Source organism: Lepisma saccharinum, chromosome 29 (genome assembly GCF_977018435.1).
Source record: "Lepisma saccharinum chromosome 29, izLepSacc3.1, whole genome shotgun sequence".
NCBI classification, from domain to species: Eukaryota; Metazoa; Arthropoda; class Insecta; order Zygentoma; family Lepismatidae; genus Lepisma; species Lepisma saccharinum.
The window spans coordinates 16,851,387-16,875,717 of record NC_139257.1 but is presented as its reverse complement, the minus strand read 5'-3'; the positions used below and the strand labels follow the sequence as shown (position 1 = coordinate 16,875,717).

General features: G+C 39.1%; 2 protein-coding genes across 3 annotated transcripts in view; both read left to right on the top strand.

Annotated features, from left to right (window-relative positions):
- The window catches only part of LOC145981268 (arylalkylamine N-acetyltransferase 1-like), a 127,084-nt gene that overhangs the window by 47,655 nt on the left and 55,098 nt on the right, over positions 1–24,331 (top strand). The gene's annotated exons all lie outside the window — the stretch shown is intronic.
- Positions 1,940–20,848, top strand: LOC145981267 (arylalkylamine N-acetyltransferase 1-like). The gene is made up of 2 exons (XM_083114424.1): positions 1,940–2,134; positions 17,834–20,848. The coding sequence occupies exon 2, from the start codon at positions 17,849–17,851 to the stop codon at positions 18,554–18,556; it is 708 nt and encodes a 235-aa protein (XP_082970550.1). The 5' UTR covers positions 1,940–2,134; positions 17,834–17,848; the 3' UTR covers positions 18,557–20,848.

Sequence of the window (24,331 nt, the reverse complement as noted above, 5' to 3'; positions counted from 1 at the left end):
AAAAGTGTTTGGACACTGCAGTAGTTTACGTTAATAATGGATTCTCTTGGCATTCTGGATGATGGTAGGTGAGCGGGATAAACGTGTAATGGTTCTACCTCAAATTCTTTCTTTCTTGGCACAAGAACGTAGTAAAAATATCAAAACATAAACAATCCATGAACAATTATAACAAAAATGCCACAAATTATGGGCACAGAAAGTCTTTGGACACTTAGTAAATAACATTAAAAAGGACCTCAGAAAAACACGACCAATAAACCTGGACTGTAATATACGTACTACTGACCCATTCAACATCTGGGCTCGCAGCTGTCAGTTCGCAAGTCTCAGTACCGGCAGGAGCTCTGCGTCATTGAACACGATAGTGCAGCATGGGTCCCTGAAGGAGAGAGTTCACCGTTTGTGAACGTCGGCAAGTTATCCGGCTACACAGCTAGTGCAAATCGTTAAGGGAAATATCACGCTTGTCCGGAATTCCTAAATCAACAGTGCACGTGATCATAGATCGCTTTGGCGAAAGAAAAACAGTAGAAAATAAGCCGAGGTTTGGACGACCAAGAGTGCTTGCTTTCTGGGCAAGACGAATGGTTTATTTTGCGAAGTATCAAAAAGGACCCCAAAACTAGTGCTCCGACGTTGGCAGCAAGCCTTCAAGACCGAGGTAAGCAAGTTTCCTCCAGTACAGTTCGTAATGTATGCCGACGAAATGCCTACCATGGACGCGTGGCAAGGAAGACATTTTGGGTTAGTGCCATAAACTGAAAGAAGCGCCTCGAATTTGCCCTATATCACCGCAATTACGATGCAGACTTCTGGAACAAGGTCATTTTTTTGGACGAAAGCAAATTGAACTTATTTGGGTCGGATGGTAGGCATATGGTATGGCGGCAAAGAAATACAGAGTTGGAGCCGCGAAACTTAATCCCAACTGTCAAACACGGTGGCGGTTCGCTTTTAGTATGGGGTTGTATGAGTGCTGCCGGGGTCGGCAAGTTGCATTTCATAGAGGGGACGATGGATCAGTACATGTACATTGATATATTGAAGAATAATTTGAGCGCTAGTGCGGCTCAAATGAACTTGGGTAATGATTACTTGTTTCAACAGGACAACGATCCTAAGCATACCGCCCTCAATACAAAATTCTGGTTGTTATAAAACACTCCAAAACAACTTCACACTCCCCTCAATCCCCTCTGAACCCCATAGAAAATTTATGGAGTGTATTAAAGAAACAGATAAGAAAAAGAAACATATCCAGGAAATCCGACCTAATATTAGTATTGCAGGAAGAATGGAACGCCATTTCACCTCAGATTACTGCAGATCTGGTAAAATCTGTACCAGACAGGCACCAGGCAGTGATTCGTGCCAATGGAAATCCAACAAAATATTAAATGCTTTTGTTTTTGCAGAAAATATGGACAAGAATGGCAAGTGTCCAAAGACTTTTTGTGTTCAAAATATGTGATATTTTCGTTATTATTGTTTATAGATGGTTTATTTTTTATATTTTGTATTTTCCTGTTGTATCAGATAAACAAGTATATGAGGTAGAATAATGTGGTTTTCATTCCACTCGTCTACCTGCATCCACAACCCTGAGCGGATCCCTTGTTTACGTACCATCAATGGTGTCCAAACACTTTTTACACTCACTGTAGATAAGTGTCTGGCAACAAGCGACATGTTCATCACATTGGCACACTGCAGTTATACGCGGCCTTGCTCCATAGACTCCTGGGAATCGATTTAACACGGATTCGATTAATCGAAAACATAACTAATAGTGGAATAACTTTTATCAGACCTCAGCCAGCGTTATGTAACATTAGCAGTTTGCTCTGTCATGCATCTTATCAAGCTAAAATTATATCGAAGAGCACAAGTTATATATATTTTTTTGCTGTGTGCTTCACATTTCGTTGCAAAAGCATTCCGGAAAAGGAAATCACGTGCACAGATCTCGCTACATGCTGCAGATGTACCGTGGGGAGGGAAAAACGGGCCGGCTGTGCCATTAACTTATGACTCACTCATTCCTCGACAGAGGCGCTGTAGTCAAGGACACTGGTTTTTGTCAGCCACATCGCACACTGCGAAGCCGACTTGCTGCCTTCAAAACGTTCAGGTAAGGAGGGAATATGTGCATTTTTACAATCTTGAAGTGGCATGTCGCTGACTAATCTTCCCGCTGTTATGTAACATACTGCTTTTCTATCGCTCGTTGACAACCTTCCGCTTTTTCGCTGTTGTGAAGATTATACAGCTTATTTAAGAGATATGGAGATGAACTCAAATTTCGTACATTGCAACGTTTACAAAGAAAGCAACAGGTAGAATTGCACTTACTGTCTTCAATCTGCATTGCAAAGCTAAATCATACCGTTCAAATAGTACACAGCTGGTGGAACACGTTTCGTGAATGCATTACTGGGTCATGCCGGGATGAATCATCGCAGTGACGACCCAACCCTTCTGTTTTTCGTTGTACGGCTGATGCTCGCTTCTCTTCCTCAGCTGGGTACGACGAACCCAGTTTGTACAGTTTTCGGAAGGGAAAATTCGTAGAGGTGGTGTAATAGAGCCGCAAAGGGGGTGGGGGCCACTTATCCCCCCTGAGATATCTGAATAAAGGAGTAAATACAATGTAATTCGGGTGCTGATATATTATGTAATACTGTTTTCTTTGACTTGTAGACTAAGTTACAGCAATTACCCCCAAAATCGCCATGCGCACCCCCAAATCATATCATGTGTCTCCTCAAATTATATTCGCGCCCTCAAACCACATCGTTATCCCCACAAAGTATTTAATTACGACATTGTGTCTACCGAAAGTAACTTTTTCTTAGCTTTACTGAACACTATACTTGATATGCTCCTCCTCCCTAAACAGGGATTCCCCTCATTCAAGACCGCCCCTAAAATCGTTCATCATAATCCCCCAAAATAGTTTGGATGAATACGTAATAATTTATGTATATTTGAATGAAATACCATGTGAAACTGTCCATATTTTTTAATTGTTCGATTTTCGAAAAAACTTAAAAGTAAGCACACTGATTGGTTAAATGTAGTCAATTAAATTATGTAAATAATTTGTAAAAATTTAATTATGTAAATTATGCATATATATATAGTGTTTGTGAGTGGGTTTATAAAACTCACAATTTGAGAATTTAACACAAATTGTTACACAATTTAAGATAAAGATAGAAAATTGAACCTTGGCAAACCAAATAACATGCTCCAGCCGTATGATCGATTCAATATTGTTTCACGAGACATTACAGAACCCTAGCTAGAAATTCTTAAGCTCAGGCCGATAATATAATACGATTCCTCTTTCAATGAACTCACCCCCCCCCCCCCTCCCCAGTTCAAATTTCCTTCAGTGCCAATTTAACTTCTTAAAGTAAAATTTTCCTGTGACAAGAAGTTAGAAATGCCGATTCGATATGTTTTTGTTCCAAATAATGCACTTGCTTTAAATTAAACAGTGTTATTAATGAATATCGAGAATATCACTTATGTCTTGTATAATACGTAGTATAAAACATCACATTCACTTCAGTAAAGCGCCATACACGCATTCTCGGAACACATCATTCCCAGTGAAGCGAGAAAGAAAATGTTATATCTTTGCAGGCTTTCAAGAATATTAATTTAATGGCGTGTCAATACTTTCTTAGGATCCCGAGATATTTAGTCTTTTCCAGCTTCCCTTTTGGCACGTTCAGGGTCGAAAACGTGTGGATACCATATCGCTAAATACAGTCTCCAAAATTTAATGTTCGAACTCTTTCTCCACTACAGAAATCCCTTGACAATCTAAGATTTAAGTTAAAACTTTATCAAGAGCTTCATATCTTCCCTTTAAATTTCATACTCAATCCTACCACCAAAATTTCCATGCCACTTTAAAACTTACTGTTGATATTGAAGAGTAAATATTGGCTCCTCCAAAAAATTAGTTCACAGTCTCCACACCAAAATTTCCGCAAGAGTCTAATACACAAGAATGGGTTACAGCCCTCAATTTAATGCTCAAACCCCTCTAAGTAAAATGCCCGCTATAATCAAAAACCGAGAGTTGGATACTTCCACCCCCACCCCCAACATTTAATTCAGAATCCCCCCAGATCCCACGTGCCAATTAAGGCCTAATACTTATATAAGAGTTGGATATTTCTCCCTCCCTCTTATAATAATACTCTTATACACTTTATTTTCTTCATATAATGGTTTAAATATGGTGCATTTAAGGTGTAAACGTTTTTCATATATTTTGGAAAAATATATACCTAAATGTTGAATTTTATGTTATTTGAATGGATAAAAATTTCCCCAAAAAATCTGGATGGCGCAGCCCTTCGCCATAATCCCCCCATTCCTCTGTGGGCACCGCTATTCGGAGCGGGATTGGGAAGTAGAACTTTCATAAACTCGTCGTTAGGGACTGAAAAAAAAAAATCACCATTTTCGGGATCGGTTTCGGGGCGGGGAACTTAAGAAATTTACGGACGCGGCGAAAATCTCAAATTCTACACACTATTCTCTCCCCCCTTATGTGACTGACTGTTTTAACACTTCACTTCTGGAATCAAACCGTTAATTTGAACAACATTTTGATCTGTTCGGGATCTCGAAAAGTCGGAAATCATTTCCCTTAGTCGGCATCCGAGTTCGATAATTCACGCGCCATTGTTTTGAATTACCATTTTATACAGCAGCTTTAGACGCGCAAATACACGATGCCATGCCATGATGATGATAAAGCAGTGGCTGCGATTAGAGGGGGGGGCGCGAGGGGGCAGTTGCCCCCAATTTTCTCCACTTTTGCCCCCACACTATGCTAAACCTTATCTACAAAGGAAAATATACTGCTTTGCCCCCCACTTCTGGCACCTTGCCCCCCTCCCCGGTTTTGGAACCCAATCGCCGCCACTGTGATAAAGTATTATCTGCTTGATATCTATGCATCGTGAAAAATTACAAAGAAGACAGAGATCTGTTTATTAACAAAGTGTTAAATAAGGCGAATCCAGTTTCTATTTGAATCGACTCAAGTTTGTATTTGTCACAAGAGCCAAAGCATTTCGACTCAATTTCAATTTTATGAGTTGTAAAATAATAAATGTTATTATTATTAATAATAATAATAATAATATCGTGAGTTCTATGACGGAGGAGCACGATATGAAATCTTACTCGGCCATCTCTAAGAAACAAATCCTATGTCCTATGGTGATGGACAAGGGCGCCGCAAGGGGGGGGGGGCAGTTGCCCCACTCCCTGAGATTTCTGGAAAGAGTTAATGTAACTTAATTCGAATGGAGAAATTGTAGCGATATTTTGTAACAAATAATATTGTTTTCTGTGACTTGCAGGCCGCAAGTTACAGCAACTATTATTATTATTATTATTTTACAGTACCCTTCGGCCTGTAAAAACATGAATTACAGGTACCATGAGGGACAGTAGATTAAGTGGTCTCTAACTCTGATATCTGTGCTTTGTGAAAAAGTACAAAAATAGAAAGAACTGTTCATCAACAAAGTCATAGATGTTTATTGAAAGGAAGAAAAGCCAATCCAATTTCTATCTAAATAATACCCTCGAGTCTGAACTTGTGTACAACGCCCAAGTATTTTCAATTCAATTTGAATTTTATGATTAGTAGAGTAGTAGTAACTAATAATAATAAACTATTATAATTATTATAACAATAACTATAATAATAACAATAATAATAATAAACATTTCTATGACTGTCCCCCCTGAGAAAAATCCTGCGGCCGCCCTTGTTGTGTAGGTTCGTAGTGAAATAATTTTTCGAACTCTTTACACAATGTTTGTCTGTCTTCTGAAATCTTAGATAACAAACAACTCTGCAGTAATTGCACACAAAACGTCACATCAATGGCATTATTATTACAGTAAAACCTCGTTAATCCGGACTAATGGGGGGGGGGTAAGTTGACCGGTTTAACGAAAGTCCGGATTAACTTAAATAACCTAGAAGAACAGTAGAAAGTGCATTAAAACTCCGTTTATAGCAACAAAACACGTTTATTATGGTGCATTTAAAGGGCATAGGCCTAAACATGGATGTTTGTGAGTGTCCATTCATCAATTTTCTTCGCAAATTAGCCAAAAGTAGCACAAGAAGCGAAGCAAAATAAAGCAAATCAATCTTTATCTTGAAACACATCAGTAGTTGCTCTCACATTGGCTAGTGAATTTTCATTTTTCACGCTGTGCGATTGCTTTTTCAGCTTCTTGCATTAGATATTTTATAGTTTCACGACTATTTCTGTGCCCTCCTGTCGTGTGACGTCATTGTGTTATGAATGCAGTAAATAAGGAAAAGTTTAGGGCCATTTTATGATCAGAGAGTCTAATCGGGACTGGACCTACAGTTTTAAAAGTGGGACTCGAACCACTGTGCAATGTGCCTCCACTGGTATCGAACCCTGTCCCCTCTTGATTAAATTCTCGACAATAGTGAATTGTATTTTCGAATCAGACTAGTCTCCTGAGGACGAAATATACCCATTGCTCTATTTCGCGTCAGACTAATAGGAAGCCTTCTTTGACGTACAGTATGTACAGTGGAATCCATGAGTATTACCGTGCAAATTGTCCTTCACCATGTTCGTGCCCTTCATTTGACCCAATAAGAGCTTCAAGAATTAAAAGAAAATTCAAAACAAGCTGTTGACAACTTCTGCACCAGCATACATAAAAATCCATCGCTTAAAAACGCACAGGATGTAAAAGAAAAATCAATGAAAATAGTCATGGACAATTTGCACGGTAATACTCATGGATCCCACTGTACCAGTCTTATCCGTATAGAGGTAGTTGGAAAGTGAAATGATAAAGTACACCGCTAGAAAAGAAAAAAAGCACTTTGAGCACTGCTGTACCGCTGAGAAGAAAATCTGCGGGCCACTTTGATCAGAATTAGGAAAGAATGATTACTTTATACATTCTGTTTTTTTTTTTTTAGGTAGTGTCTGCTGCCACGTTCTTTTTCTGCTGGAACCTCAAAAAAGATGCTCGTGGCACTCGGTCTTTGTCTTATCGTGATTTAATTATGCTATGTATGCTATTACGTCTGTAACACATACTGTGAAGTTGTAGCGATTACTTTCACAAAAATGTTTTAAGATTCTGTCCCTCAGCATTCTTCTAATAATAAACCTAAATGCTCTCGTAGTTAGGTTAGGGTCTGTTAGCATTGAAATAATATCGCTAAATGCTTTCTAAAGAAAAAGGTTCTAAATTACCTGTACATTCATTCCCACTAATCATAAACTTGCATTTCTCTCGTCTCAATCTGTTCTCAAGATTTGTAACATCCTCTTAGCAGACGAATTACGTGGCAGGAGCAAATTTGACACTTATTCTTACTCCTGACACGCGCGTGGCAGCAGACTCGGCCTTTTTTTTTTAATCTTAAGATATTTCTTTACCGATATATCTTTTCTGTTAAGGAGTCGGGGCGGGGGCTTGTAAACTAGAGCGTCCCCCCCTTCCCCTTCTAATGCCGTAGCGGTTGTTATTGAATCCAACTCAGATTAAAAATACATTTTAGCTTTTATGTGTTATTCTTACTATTGTTGTCAAGATTGAGGGTGCGTAAGGAGGGGGAGAGCTTAATAGGGGTGCCCGTCCCCCGCAAGGCCATTGGCCCGTCCCACCTCTCCCCTCAGATCATTTAATAATCCTAATAAAGTATCCGAATTGTTTAGTCACTTTTTTTTATCTGAATTGCTCTTAAATTCTTCCTTTTCTTCACGTAAAGGATTAAATATGGTACACCTAGTAGCAAAAGTGACTTGGAACCAGCTAAAGTACATGAATTAGTAAATAAACATATCCTGATTCCCCCTCCCCCCGCCTCATGGCACATATTGCAGTATGGTGCCAAGGTGTAAACTTTTTTTACGTGTATTTTAGAAAAAATATATACATGTTGAATTTTATATTAAGTCGTTAGGGCGTCAGGCGGGAGATCCGGATTCGATTCCAGGGGGTGGGTGATCTAAGACCGGAATTTTTTCAACCTTGTTCCCGCATAAAGTGGTTCCGGGGCTCACTCAGCTTCAAATCGATGAGTACCTGGGAGCAACCCTGGGGGGCGGGGGTAATGGCGGCCGGAGCGTGGTGCTGATCACATCACCTCCAAAATGGCCTAGATCGAGAATAGTCCTACGCCCACATTCACTATGTGTGCTTTCATGGCACGGTGCTATGTGCACGGGGAACCTTACCAACCCCCGCCCTCAAGGTTTGCATCATTATCCCCCGGTAGGCACCCCTAGAATTTAAAGGAGAGCGTGTGCAAGAACCCCTGTTCAATTTTGGTAACACTTCGCTACAAACTCGGGAACGATGAACGAGCAAGTCAGCGTTGAATAGACACGCAGCAGTTTATCAATGCATCACGATCTTCGTACTTTCCGCTAGTGTCGCTAGTGTACGGCAGGAAGAACAATTGTCTGCAAGTAATGAAGCCATCTCCAGGCACGAGTAGGCGATGAATGGTTCAAAGAGCTTGTCATTGCGTAACTTCACACATTATGTAAACTGCTCCACGACCGTGATCATGAACAGCTTTGCAAGATAAACAAGCAACGCTCTTTCGAGGCGCTGTTTCTGTGTTCATCAAAGTGTGAATCATTTGCATAGTAACTAAGTTTATAAAGACTCATGAATTAGTGCAACAAAACCAGAACAATTGTTTTCAAAGCGTGAATTGCTGTTTTACTAATTGTTGCAACACCTTTATGTCATTTTCATGTTAATTATTCTCCATTTATAACATGTAAGGTGCGAATTGCGTCTAAATTTCTGAAAGCACACATATCTAGTGCAGTAGCGGCTTCTACCTATTCGCACGTGCACACCCAATTAAATCTACAATGCAATTAATTTTTATTATACTTATTCACTGAACACCATCTCCTTCAAAATTACAAACGTTCCCACGCCCCATCGGTTTCGCTTTACCAGCGCCTTCCGCTGAGATACGTTCGCTGGGAACACAAGTCGCCGTGTGCTCGTTGGCCGCTGTTTGCAGCACGCAAGAAAAGAGAAGGGATTCGCTCTTGTAGATCGCTTTATCATGGGCTTCACGCACACTGCTAGCTTTGTGTTCCAAATGCAGTGTTGCAATCCCGTTCCATTCGAGATCGTGTAGCGGAGTGGAGGCAACCCATACATCGTCGTAAATCGAGGGATTTTTTTGGAAAAGGTAATTCCTTTGGTATCTTCCCACACTGTTCCGAGCATGACAGAGGCAAGAAAGAAGGGAGGGAGGGGCAAATGAATGCAAAACACGTGCTTTAAACAATGTCTTGCATTGTCTTTGCTTAGTGCAGCTTGGTGAAAATAAAGTGCCCTTGTGGCGCTGTAGTCGAATTATCAACCCCCGCAGGGGGAACGTGGATCAGTCAGCTGTTTCCATATGTGCCTGTTCGTGCGTTGCAACATTGTTGCACTGCCAAAAGATCGTTGTTGTTTAAGTGGAAAGAGTTTGCTTTCATAATGAAAGGGAAAACTGTACATAGCGAAAGCAGAGACGTAATATTTAACGTTGTTGAATTTTTGGAGGGAAGCTAGCTACAAAGCGTACAGCGACTGCATTAATAATACGGATACGCCGGAAGGGAAAGAAAAGGTTTTAAGTACCGGGTGGCCAGAATTAAAATTACCCAACTCAGAGCCCTCTGTAGCCTGTTTGAGGCATCGTAGAACTCTGAAATTTGGTGAATCCACTATGCAGACCATGGGGAAGAGGATGGCGATAAAAAAGGTTCAATGACGTAAACTGCTCCAATTGGTTATGGATTTGCCTTTACCTTGCAATAAACGAAAGATTGTTTTCTTGCAACTTCCAGCTACCAACAAATGTCTTTCTAATTAATAACTCCGCTAAATCACTTAACGTAATTATTTGTACAACCCATCATGGAAGTACAACGCCACATTTCAATCTGGTGGCGGAAAATTGAACCTTCTTTATCGCCCTCCTCTTCCTTATAGTCTGCATATTGGATTCACCAAATTTCAGAGTTCTACGATGCCTCAAACAGGCTACAGAGGGCTCTGAGTTGGGTAACTTTAATTCTGGCGACCCGGTACGAAGCAGGGCAGTATGGAGTGGACTGGGTGAATACTGTTATTTTGTTTAATATTTATTATTCTCTTGATTTCGCTTGCTTCTGTCAGTCATTAGAAGTAAACAACTGCTAGATAGATTACAACTGATTTTCTGCATGTGGTCTTTGTACCTTGTTTGCAGGAGTGGCTCAAGATAAAATTTTCAGGTAGCGATTGATTGATTTGCTTTATTTTACTTCGTTTTTTGTGCCACTATTGGCTAATTTTCGAAGATGGGGATGAGTGGTGACATGATGAGATTGATGAATGGACACTCACAAACATCTATGCCGAGGCCGGGATTCGAACCCGGGACCCCTGTTTCAGGTGGCGAGGTGGAATTTTGGCGCCCCCTAATTTCTACCTTTCTCTAATATAAATAATAACCATGTTATAAATTTACGGTTTTAATGAACAAAAGTAATAGCCTTATTTTAAAAAAATAGTTTAATACTGTACAAGAACACGTTTATTGTAGGTATGTGTTTATTTAATACCTACATAATGACATCAAAACAATAAAAATCTCTTCGCTTAAATTGTTACATGATTTTCCAATATACTTATTAAGTTATTCAGCAGTAACTTCAATTAATTCTTATCAACAATAGATCCAACTTTTTTTTAAACAAATATCCACGGACACGGTGGAGGCACATAGTGGTTCGGATCTCACTTAAACTGTAGGTAGTCTCTATTTGCTTTTCTGTGCATAAAGTGGACCTAAAAAATAAACTCAAACAAATAGTCACGGTTATAACGGTCAAATATTGAGTAACAGGTAATTAATCTAATTGCCCGTTATTAAGAATTAATTACAATTGGTAATATTAAAATCCGTCGCGAATAAGGGTGTCTAGCGACTGTCTTAGCCAATACTAACTTGCTCAACCACCGTTTTTCGCCCGAATTCGGATTTACATGCATTCTTATGGGAAATAGCAGGAAAAGAGCAACTTCTAAACCAATGGACCGAATTGGAGGAGATTTTAACCAGCGGAAGACCACATCATGAAAGTACTGATTCCAAGATTTGAGCCTAATCAGAACAGAAATACGGGAGTTATGAATTATTAAAGATTCATCGCTGGATTCAATGGGAGACGGTATCCTGGTGAGTCTTCCCTTACTGAACGTGTCGAATACAATAGCCGAGGACCTAACCTCTGCACGAGGGGCTGCTACCAGAGGTTAAAGACCGGAGTGAGCGTTGACCAGGATAGGAGGACAACGGTCAAATCACCAGAAACAATAAATGAATACCTAAACACTGAGGCTAGAGCGTCAGTTCGTTCAAATCTGGAATAAAAGGGATGATTCGAAATAGCGAGAAAACAGTTTGCCTAGAATCGTCACCGGAGTGTGAGCTACGCCCCACCTAGCTCGGAGTCGCGATCAGACCCGTGGTCTGGATTTGTTTTTTCCTCGTGTGAGTGTTTTAGAACCATGGAGTAGAGCAGAGTAGACCCAGGGGGGTCGTTTCCCCCTCGACGTCCACTCATTCGTGCACATACGTGTGGTATGTGAGAATAACGCCAGACACGTCCACCTGTGTCAATCGTCCGAAACAACGTCCTAAGTTAGCAGAAGTTAATAAGATTTAATATCCATGTGTGTCCATGGGAAACCGCGAGAAGTGAACGAGTTAAGCCAGGATCCGATGATGCCAGACGGAACTGCCGGGAGATCCATTTTTCGCCAACCAGGATAACCGCGAAATGCAACAATGGAGTGCAGACGTCTTCCAAAACTGTAGGACCACTTTCACCCTACCCAGGTCAGAGGGAATGCAGGCAAGGTAAGATCCAACCATGTGCGTGTGTGAGAGAGATGACGCCAATCTACCGCGAATCTGCGTAAATCAAATCAGTGCTATGGCATAACTAGACATCGGTATTCCGGCGGACAATCAATGTTGTAGATCAGAGTTTATGTTAACAGTAAACAATAGTTCATTGAAATATATTTATACCTTCAGAAAAGATAAAAGGGGTTCGCACAAGGAACAATTATTCACTTTATACTTAAAATCCTAAACGATAAATTGTAAAAGGCAATGTAGCCAAGACAGAGCAAGAGTATGGTCAAAGTAGTAATTAATCTAACCTTTGTAATTGTCATATTGTCGCCATATGCCATGGAATGAGTGTATGAATGTGAGATCGAATGAAAGAGGGCAAGATGTACTGTGTATTTATCTGTGCTTTAATATATGTGTATATTCAGAACCACCGTAGTATTATGTAACGTCATTTCAGGTACTTAAAATCAAATCCTCCTAGGTTTATTCTCGGTAACTCCGACTGTAGGCACTTATCCTGACCGTATTATAATTCATGTAATGTTTAATCCGCGTGACAGGTGTCACGTGGAGCGATTCTGCGTTGTTGCGTTGCTTAGTTCAGTTTAGTTAATTTTTTCAGCGCGTAACACGGTTACGATTTGCCTCTAATAAGGAGGATCCTCAGTTTGGTGGCCCTACGAGGTCGGTGCCCCGTATAATCGCCCGGCCCTGCTTGTTTGTTGTATGCAAATGTTATTATTCTTGTTCACTATTATGAGTGAAGCGAAGGAGACAGTTTGCAAATATTTTGCAAATCGACAATAATATTGAATATTGTAGATCAGTATTTCTATGTTTTTAGTGATTTTGTCAGGTTATCGAATGTTGAATTATCTATACCCAATAGCATCGTTCTTCTCACGATGGACGGAAAATTCACCGAAGTATTTCACATTTATAGAAATTAATATTTTTCATGAAATAAAACCCTCTCATAGCCTCATTTTCAGTAAAAGGTGTTCATAACTTGGGTTGCCAATACATTTAGCATCATAATGTATTCAAAATGTAATGTATTCATAATGTATTGAGAGGGTTGATAACACTTCTTCTGGACACGGGTCTGAAGTGCACACTCATAAAGTCAAACCACCAGCCGCCACTGATCTAGCGACAGAATGGGAAAATATTTTCATGGTGCTCGTAGCTAGTAACACTATGTGAATCCCCTTTCAGAAGGGGATGCTACTGAATACATGTGCAAACAGAAGCAAAGATATCCACAAAATTATTTTATTGGGGTAATAGACCGTGTTAAAAATGTAAACATAAACATTGGTGAGGTCTTGCCCGGTGCCCCCGGAACTTCCGGTTTAGGCCAGTCCCCGTTGTTGCCAGTGCAGATTCACCAGCATACGAAGTAAGAAATGAGCGCTTGTTTTCATCAGTTGTGCGACAATAGTCAAGAAAGATATTTGTTAAAGTTCTACTATGAAGGAGTGGACGTCTACAATCCGTCGGATGATCCGATCAACTGCAGAGCAGATTATTAAAATATGACGTGTCTTTGTGGCCGCCAGTTGTATAGCACACTACGTACATACAAGTATCTCGTGTACACGAACGACGAACGTTAAGATATATTCAATTATTTTGTAAATGGAAAAGTGAGGGAAAGATAATTCTATAAAACTAGTGATATTATTATTATAAAGTATGCTTAAGTGAATGTTTGCCAACAAATCTGCAGAAGTAATGACACATAATAAATGCTAAAGTAAATATATGTGCTTTCAACGTCGCCTTTCCGCCTGAGGGATTTGGGGAAAACCTATAATATGGCATGCAACTTTCACTTTCACGAATTTACTTCAAGCAACAAGGGAGTTTTCAGATTGAAGCGACAAGCGATATCGGGATTTCGCACAGAAGCATTCGATCTAAAGCAAACCATTCACCAGTCACGCTTGCGCAAATAACATGCCAGGGTAACACAATGCACGGTATTGATAAACCAGCCCAGTCCGAGCGACAAGCGACACCTGCAATTTGTGGTTCGGAAGGTGTTGTTTATTTTTTTAATGTTGGTTTCCAAGAGACACGTATCGCTGCAGTCTGAAAGCTTCCTTTCGAACCAATTCACTACGAGAAAATGCACGTGACGCTTGGACTGGACTGTTGTTTTCTCAGTATTATACATCGTGTCGCCTCGCTCTGCTGTACTCGTATGCAAGGTGAATTGTTTGTTTCCTTTAGAGTAAAGAGGCTGTTGCTTGTCGCTTCGGTGTGTAATCTCCGTGCCACTTAAAATAAAGTGAATCCTAAGTGATGAATGAAATTTTTCGAACCGAAGCGACACGACAAGCTGCACGTGTCGCTCAGATTTCCAGTGGCGTGTATTGTGCCGCCTGAGACTTGATTTCCCATGAGCGGTAAATGCTTATTTATAGACTAAATGGGCCTGTGTCGCTTGTCACTTCGGTCGCGTGTCGCTTCGGTTTGAAACCTCACTAAGAGGCGTGCTTTTCACCACAACACAATATGCAGATAAACGATCAACATGCTTGTAACAAAATGCAAGTCGTAAAAATCCTTTCCGGGTACCAATCCTTTCTCGTTCTGCTTGTATCAACAGGTTTCGTCTCTCTACGTCCTTCGGAAACCTACGAAGTGATACTTGACTGAATAAATTTGTTCCCGATTGAACTGTGCAACTATATGCTACACAGCTGACACCATATTTCCTTGTAAAAGAATCTAAACTTTCCCCTTTCATATTAACGTCCATAGCATCGTAAGCGCAACCGGATGTTCGAGGGGGACCAGACGAGTGCGCATGCTCCGCAGTAGCTCCGCCTTTAACACCGTCTATAAATATAAAGGGTGTCTCAAAGATATGGGATTTTTGAAATCTTAACTTGGCAACACTGCGAGGATGTGACACCACTGTACGTTCAATACATGAAGTAGGTGCCATGCCATTCAGTTATCATGGAGCAGTGGAGTGGTGCACAGCGTGCATACGCTGCGAAAGCGTATTATAAGAATAACGACAGTGTCGGTGCTGTAGATCGAGAATTTCGGCGACATTATCAACTGGAACGGCATGCACAAGTTCCATCCGCACATGCAATAGTAAGTTGGGTACGCAAATTCGAGTTAACGGGTTCGATCTTGAAGCAGAAACAAGCAGGACGACAACCTGATTCCTGTGGACATGTTCCCAGACGACTTCAGGAATGTGTACGCACAAACGGTAGCCATCTTCCTGACGTCATCTTCAAAACATGAAGCCCATCTTATGCAAACATGTTTACAATTAATTGCATACCCTGTACTATTCATCTCCATGACTACACTTACTTCGAAGTTCATCTTCTTCTTTTATATCAAAATGTCCCATATTTTTTAGACACCCTTTATAATGACCAGAAAATGGATCCATGTGTACCAAAAAGTATTAGACATGTAAACATGTATTTAGTTACGGCATTTTAATCAAAATAAGGAATTGTATGAACTTACAATTTCGAAAAAGGACAATTTTCATTAAGTATCGGCTCACCTAGCTAAATAAAATGCATTAGGCTTACATGACATTAATTTCTAATGCAAGATTCAAATACAAAATGTACTTTATTTTCTGTTACCAAAGCAATAGCTTTTCAAACTTTGTGCTGGCACGTGAATTTCCTGCTGTTGTCCCTCAAGATATTGACTGAAGCTGCGTTCAATATCGCATCAAGTAATGGAATTATATTTAAAATATGCAATGGATTCCACAAGGAAAGTTTGACCTTGCATTTTCTGCTGTTGACAAGAACTTAGATTAACAGACGCATTGTCTTTCGTGAAGTTTCAAAATAATGAGAGTGTAAAACGAACAAAACACATATGACCGGTAAACCTTTGGTATTTAACACAAGAATGGAAAATGTGGTAATAGTATGAATGTGGAATTATGTTTGGCAATGCTGAAAATGGAAATTACATGTTACAATAACTCAAATATCTGCTAAAAGCTGATATATATCTATGTATTTTACGAGCTTATAGACACAATTTGCAAAGGTAATAGAAACTAGGGCTGAGCCGATGACACCAATGCCGATGCTTGTATACTTGCAATGTAAAATAACAAAGACTAGTTACTGAGTCACAAAACTCATCACATCACAGTCTATTAATGATATCAAATACTCCCAAATTATTCTCATATAGCATTATATAACTTAAAATGTCGTGTGACATTTTGTGTGGACTTCTATGCAAAAAAAGAAGGAGAAGTTTTTAAAATGTTGCAAGCATTGTTAAAATCGGTGAATTATTATAAGTGTCCCTGCTTCATTTCATGATCCCTAATTTCATTATAATGTTTTTTAAGGGGAGAGAAAGTTATAGCGTGTAAAATAAAATGTATGTAGTGCATATAGCAACAGCTTGCACAAGGAATGCAAAACAAATACAAATGTAAACAACATTCTTAACGTTTGATTAACCTGGGGAGGGTGGAAAACGACGGAATAATATACACAAATACAGATCTGTATATTTAATGCTCATTTCGCAGCTCTGTATATGTCCTGCCGTCCATTATTCTCTGTCAATTGCAATAAAAACAAGTCACTGCAGTGTCAGCATCGGGTAGCAGTCACACAGAAGGGTAGAACACAAGAAGAAAATCCACAACCCTCCCTCCCACAGTAACATTCATCCCTTTCCCAGGAGCTCCGGAATGAGAATAGCATTTTAATAATGCTGGTTTGGAAAACGTCACGTTCTTAACCTACGAGTTTGCAAACAAGAATTGGCGATGATTGGTTTCTATTATTTCCACATAGCTTTGACCACCAGGCAGTTACAAGCCTTCAATGCCACGTTTGGGTACAGCGCTTTCACTTTAGCCCTGACTTTGATCTTGCCATCTGCTTCCCAGGAGGGTGCATCATTTTCGGAGATGGACATGGAATTCTTGTGCGGGACCCCAACTTGTAACAAGGAAGGGTGAATGAACCTTTGAAATGGACAAATCTTTACAAATGAGTTGTTTCTCTTGTCGGCTCTAGACACTCAAAATCTTTGGTATCTGATGGTGTCGGCGAAAAAAAAATTGAACCGATACTTGTCGATACCGATATATCGGTATTGATATTGGCTCAGCCCTAATAGAAACTAATAAGATAATAATTATAATACAAAATAACTCCGTATCCCATTGGCGTCCCATTTTTAATTTTTGTACAGTTATTGAGTGTATGTATATTAAAAGACCCGTTTTGAGAAGTATTCTATACACCACTTTCAATTGTTTTCAACCCTGACATCAGCATGTAATATTTCGTGTGAAGGAGCCCTTCAAGACCTTTCCAACGCCGTCAAAATCACTTCTATAGGTGCCCTGATTGCCGAAATATTGCAATTTAAAATTTAAAAGATGTTCGAAAAAATGGTCAAAATCGCACAGCTTGCACCACTGTAATTTCGAAAATGAAAAATATATGGATCAACATCTATACATATTTTCCTCAGGTTTGGCTTCCAGTGCGCCAAATTTCAATTGAATCAAAAAATGTAGAGTTGAGGACCTTGTTCATTGACATGGAATGACCCCATATCCAGGTTCTTTGCCATCTGGAAACCTATAGGTTTCGGTGGGGTACCATTGTATTAATTTCCGTCAAAGCACTGAATGGCCACTGCAATGATATGTACTCGTGTGGCAAATACCCCATAGATACAAAGATTATTATATCATTTTCGGTCTAGATTTAGCTTCGGAATATTTACAGAACTTCTTTATCCTACGATGGAATCAGTGTGTACGAAATCGTATTCGAAAATGTCAGTAACATGATCTTGTTTGTTGAATAGGTACATGGAAAAGCAATGTCAACTACAGGGATGAGCATTGGCCTACCCACAGCATCCAATGGCTTGAGAGTCGAAATCGCGAGCGAGGAGCAGTACGATAATATCGTCGATCACATCACCAATCATTTCATGAGAGAAGAACCTATGAGCAAGACGCTGGGCACTGCTGACGATCCTGAAGGAGTGCAGAGAATGCGAGCCAAGTTCCAAGATTTTCTACCTCGCTGCGTCACACTGCTTGCCGTCGAGGAAAGTACTGGACAAATTGCAGGACTCGCCGTGCTCAAGTTTTCAAATAGTTCCGACGAAGGTAGTCGAAAACTCACTAGAGGATTGAAGCCCGTGCAGGAAGTCACCAACGAGAAGTCGAAGAAGATTGTGCAAATCAGAACAGATCTTCTGGAAAGAGTGAGTGAGGATCTTTTCTTGAAATACGAGACTGATCTTATCGTTGAGCTGGCGTTCTTGTCCGTGAGCAGCGATTTCGGGAACAGAGGAGTCGCCTCGCGATTGGTTCAATCTACTCTAGAGGTGGCGAAGAAGAGAGGTGCTGGTGCCATAACGGGAGAGTTCTCCTCAAACTTCTCCCAAAGCATAGCCAGAAAGATTGGTCTTCATGTGTTGGCCGAAATCAGATACGAAGACTTCAAGATGGATGGTAAGCCAGTATTTGAAAATATTGCACCTCACGAAAGCATCAAATTCATGGCAGGACGAGTGTAGCGACGAGCGATGGTGTTTTACATGTGTTAGTCGGCTTAGAACGTTGTTACAAGCTATAGACGAACTATTGTCGTATATTTAAATGTGAAGTTCCATATCCACGGCCATACACAATTCTTAAGCCAATCCCAATTAAATTTTGAGCATTGTTATGAAAATATGAAATTTGCCGGGTGTTTCATAAATAACTGAGGGGTTACTCACTTTTATTGCCAGAAAAGTATTAAACTTACGTTAATGAAACCAGTCTATAACGAACAAGGAACTCAAACAGTTTTTTTTGTACAACTACAAGTGTTCAATGTGTGCACCAAGGGTGAGACGGCACACATCGTCAAGATAGTTATTTCTTGCAAGATTCGCATCAACATCGTGTGGCATATGTGAGACGAATACCCTGAAGGGGGCCAAATCATTGCACAAAACACTGAGTCATGTGGGTGATTTGAGTGTCGCCTAGCGGCAGGGGTGTGAACTCTCAGCTTAACAAAACATTCACGCACAAACTGAGTTCCTCGATCGTTCTGCACTGGTTTCATTAACGTAAGTTGAATGGTTTACTTGCAATACATTTTTGTAACACCTCAATTATTTCTCAAACCCCTGATATAAGGGATGCTTTAATGTTATCAGCGAGCCATTGATTGATTGTAAATGTCTGTTTAACACTCAGGGATGGCAGAAACTACAATAAAACATGTGTTACAGTGACATGTACCTACTTTGGACACTTGATATACACTTTCAATCTTCAAGCAGAGGTTCCAAGATCTACATACTAACGCAGTGTAACTGGAACGATCTCAATCCGGTTTAATTTTATCCGGTAAATGTGCTAAAAAGTGGAAAATGTAAAAATTTCAGAATGCATTGAACTTAATGTTAAACATTTTGACAAGTACTATGCAACTATACATTCACCGTATATAGTACGCAAAGGATGAGCAGTTTATAATGCAATTTTAATATTAAATTGAAAGACCTCAGCGCTCAACTGGTTTGCATAATGTTAGTTTACTTACGTTGCAAGAATTAAACAACACAATTCAACTTCATAAATATTATTTTACTTAAAATCATTGGATAAAAATTCATTTCTATTCTTTTAACAAAATACATTTTAAATCAATCTTCCTATATAACAAAAACGAATCGAAATCAACAACTTAAAAAATATCGATATTGATACAGCATTCTTAATCTCAAAGGGTTCCTGCTAACCTGTTAATTTTAATTATAAACTTGTGTACAACAGAAAATAAAGTATATATTAGATATTTTTGAATGTAGAAGGCAGTCAAAACTAAATGAAAGATTTTTCCCTAAAAATTTCAATGTTTTCCCTCATTTATAAAATCTTAAAGCTGGGAACTTTTCACCATCTGCGTAAGTTGAATTAGCAAACTATGATGTATCTCTAATAGATTTATGCATGATTTTCCTATTCACTTTAAATATCTCTGCTATTTCTTCCTTTTCAAAATCGTTACCAAAACAATTCATTTCGGTTGACGTTATACGCATTTGACTATCAAGATTATAGTAGATAATTTGCCCATCGCCACGTTAGTTCTATTTGTGAGGTTTAACTAAAACAGGAACTCCTTAGTAAAGGAGAGGACAGCTTCTGTGCAAGCATCAGTACAATTATATTATTTTAAACAAGCATTGCTATAAGAGAAATAGTACTATTGAAAGTAACGTCTGCAATCATCTCTTTTTTGATCACAATGGTCTTCTAATATTAAACTCAAACTTAGAACTTTAGCGCAATTTTACCTACATAATAAACATAAACATACCAGATTATTGCTTGCAAATATACATACGAATTATAAACTTCTCGATTTCTAAACTTATTCTTCCAATCAATTAACTTACTTCGGCCAAAAGGGTTGGGGGTTACTTTTTCTTGGTACACAAGGTTTAGCATTGAGAGGTTAAAAGAGGGGGGGGGCTTTTCCCCACATTGCCGCCTCTGTCTGTGTGGGTGCAATTTCAACAACAGTCGAGGATATCATCATATACCCGAACATGTGTGGAAAGAACATTTAAATGTAAAAATGTGCATGGTAAACTAGGATGAGTTATGTATGCAACCGTTTGTTTATTACATAGCTAGTATTCTTAAATTCATATCAACTTGTTTAAAATTATATTTCTTGGGAACAATACGTAAATTTTTATTTGTGCTTTGAATAAGCATTGATATCATTCCTTGTATTTACTGAAAGAGGAATACAGTTTTTATGTTTTATGTACCTACATTCCTTTCATTCAATAAAAATGTTTCTTTCACTTCAGCATATTTATTTCTCACGCTGTTATTAATTATTCATGAACTATCAAAAACACTTATAGAGCCTTATTAGTTTCTTAATCTAGAACACCCAGCCGTCAAATCTGAGGGAAGAATGCACCAGCTGAGACCACAAAAGTATATTACATGGTAAACCTTCGTTGCATTTTTGAACCATTTTGTAGTAGAATTGAAATCACGTTTCTCTGAACACAGTCAACACATTGAAAAATTGCAACATCTTATTTCAAAAATGTGAAATGGCTATCCCTCATTCATCGGATCAGTGGGTCAACATGTTTGATGGCCTGGTTGATAGATTGGATTTTGTATACCTAGGCCTGCTATGCGTCCTGGATTTTCCGGGACAATCCCGGGGAATGATATAATTTGTCCTGGTGTTCCAAATATATTCTTCGGGATGCACAAATGTCCTGGAATCGGGTGGGAAAGAAGAAATGATTAAGACTATACTTTCATTAACTTTATTTATATTTAAATGCATAATATGCATTTTGCTAAACAATCTAACTGTACATTGAACCGCTCCCTCTTGTGCATGAAAGAGTTATCGAGTTACAAGAAGATGCTGAAAATATATTTGATTTCATGATAGCGCCGCCGTCTGCTAGCAGCACTGAATTTCAGTTGCAAATCTCTCCCATTGCATAGTAAGCTGTTTACTGTAAACAGTCAGTGCTTGGATGTCCGCACTGTCAGTCTGCAGTTCTCAAATAAAGTTTCGACATTGTGAGATACAGTACTGGCCAAAAGAGTGTCAACTTCGTGTTTTTTCGCATACCTCTTGCCAATGTTATCCGATGAGGATGGACGTCGCATGATATGTTGTTGAGGATGTTTCTGATGTTCAACGCATGTATTTTGGTCGAAGTGTACCATTTTCACCATAATATTAAGGAATTACAAAACCCGCCGAAAAATTACTATTGTACAGTCATGTTCAAAAAATCTGTCGCATGGATTTTTTCTAAGTCCAACGTCTTACGAAATTATGTTGGTAGCTCTCAAACAAGGAAGTGTTGTGAAATATACGATCCTCCAATCAGAGTGAAGTTCGATTCGGAGGAGCAGGAGGCGTGACTCACGGTCTTGTCCACAGGAAGTTCAACCAATGCAGCATTTCCAAATATGAGATAACGTCCCCATTGGTTAAATATTGTTTCAATAATGTGAATCGGCAGAAAGATTGCGCAAAAGTTTACTTTGTCGTTTTAATTGCCTTTAATCGTTTCAAATTAGTATTAAATTGTCCCAATTATAGTTCATGAGCTTAATATAATGTATTCATGTATGTGTTTGATAATCATATATCACTCATTAGAACAATTTTCACATTGTTTTCACTGCGTGAGATGACAATTCATTTACATATACGACAAAATAGTGGTTTGGGTGTAATAACAGTTTTAATTAATTAATTTAGAGATGCATTTTTATTTGTTGAGTTAATGATCAGGTTAATTCGTTATTTCTCGCGAAAAGAGGGAACCACAGCTGAAAGAAAATACTCAACTTGTATTATTGAGGTCAAGAGTTCGTTTTAACATCACTTTTTGCACACATAGGCTAATCACGACTCGGGATACATTTAAATTTGAATCTGAAACATTATGCGACCTGACTGGAACTCGGAAAAGGACACACTGATTACAAGACGTCGATACATTACCACTTGGTCTGGCGAACGCCAATAATAATAATAATGAGGGGTTGTGGGAGTGGGAGAGGGGTGACGGAAAGTAGAAAATAAATAGTATTTTTGGGGGTATTTAACGTTATATTTATACACATACAAACCTAAGAAAATATTTATTTTGATACATGTGTGTGGGGGTGGGGAAGGGGGAAAAGAGAGGGACAGAAAGATATTGGGAGAGATGGGACGAAGAGGTGATTGTGGAAAATGTTGTATTTGACGTTCAGTAATAAAAACAATCAAATCAATGATGATTATCTTATAAATACCATATTTAATGTAAATTTGTTTTAAAAATGGGGCGGGGAGCTGTTCGTTTTACGTTCAGTGCAGGATAACAAGTGGAGACACATAGTGGTTCGTAGGTCCAGGCCCCATTAGCCTATCTGTGTATAACGTGGATTTAGGATTCAGTAGAAAATAACGTCGATCTAGTATTTTGGATTTTAGATGCGTTGAGACCACTAAAATTTCCAATTCTTATAATAAGAAACCTGTCCTCATATTACCATTTTGAAAGAGAGAGAGTTAATTGTATAATCTTTCGTTGTTAGTTTCAAAGAAGACTAATTCAAATAGTAACAATGGGAACGAATAAAGCTTACGAAAAGTTTTTGCCACCGTGAGGATTTGAACCTACCACCATTAGAGTGACAACCCAGTGCGATAACCACTACCCCACGAGTTCGTTCCTTCTTACGGCATGATTATGAGTTAAGACCAATTCGATCAATATGCATTAGAAAAATAATCCCCACCCGCCTCTTTATAAACAACACACCCAAACGCTCCTTTGTAGCAAATGAAATAAAGGTGGTATTAATGTCACAAAACATTTAAGCAAAATCTACTATATTTACGACGCAATCGTTTTACATGGAGAGGCTACAGCTTCGAGAATTGAGGTTGTGGTTTGACTGTAATTGTAGGATACCCCATAGGTATCGATAAGCCAAGGCTCTAGTATGCACTAGATTGGTTCATTTGTAGTGACGTGCTCAGGAATTTGTAAAGAGGTATGTGAATATAAAAATGTGTTAATGCTTATTTTTTAAACAGTGAACTCATAATTTAATATCTCTCTGTCCATCTTATTATCTCACTTAGGAACTAATTAGTATTGCAGGAGTCATACTGAAAAGAAATCTCACGTGACAATGACGAGAAATTAGATTTACGGAAGGAATAGTTTTCATATTTTAAAACCTCGAAGGGCCATGGGTTATCTCCCGACTGTCAGTCTCCCTTCCACAATCCTACCTAGAGTTATCTTCAACTGGCAACGAGGTGACGTTGGTCAGCACGTCGAACCCTCAGCCGTTATAGAAGATATCTGAAATCAGGTTACACCAGTCACTCGTACTCCCCAATTTCCTCACGATGGTGGGTTGCCACCGGTCCTATACAAATAACAGGCCGAGAACCCAGGGCGACTCGAATCCATGCCGTCCCGCTGCAGTCGGAGTCCAAAGCACAGAGTCTTAGACCGCACCGTTATGGAGGAGGAGAGTTTTCATATTTTGTTTCTTATAAATGTCGACAATATATTAAATATATTACGCACCAAAAATTAGTGTAAAAAATAGCCGGTTCTATAAGAGATTCGAACCTTCGATCTTCACTCAACTAGGCCGCTATTTTTAACAATTTCCCATTTTCTCACTCAATAACCTTCGTTGAACGTTTGTCTTAAGAGTCGTTAGCAATCTTGTAAACCTTATTAACCTATCTGCTGTCTATCACAAATGTATTTTACAAC

Excerpts from the sequence above, each read along its gene's own strand:
- LOC145981267 (XM_083114424.1), top strand. The coding sequence starts at position 17,849 with ATGTCAACTACAGGGATGAGCATTGGCCTACCCACAGCATCCAATGGC.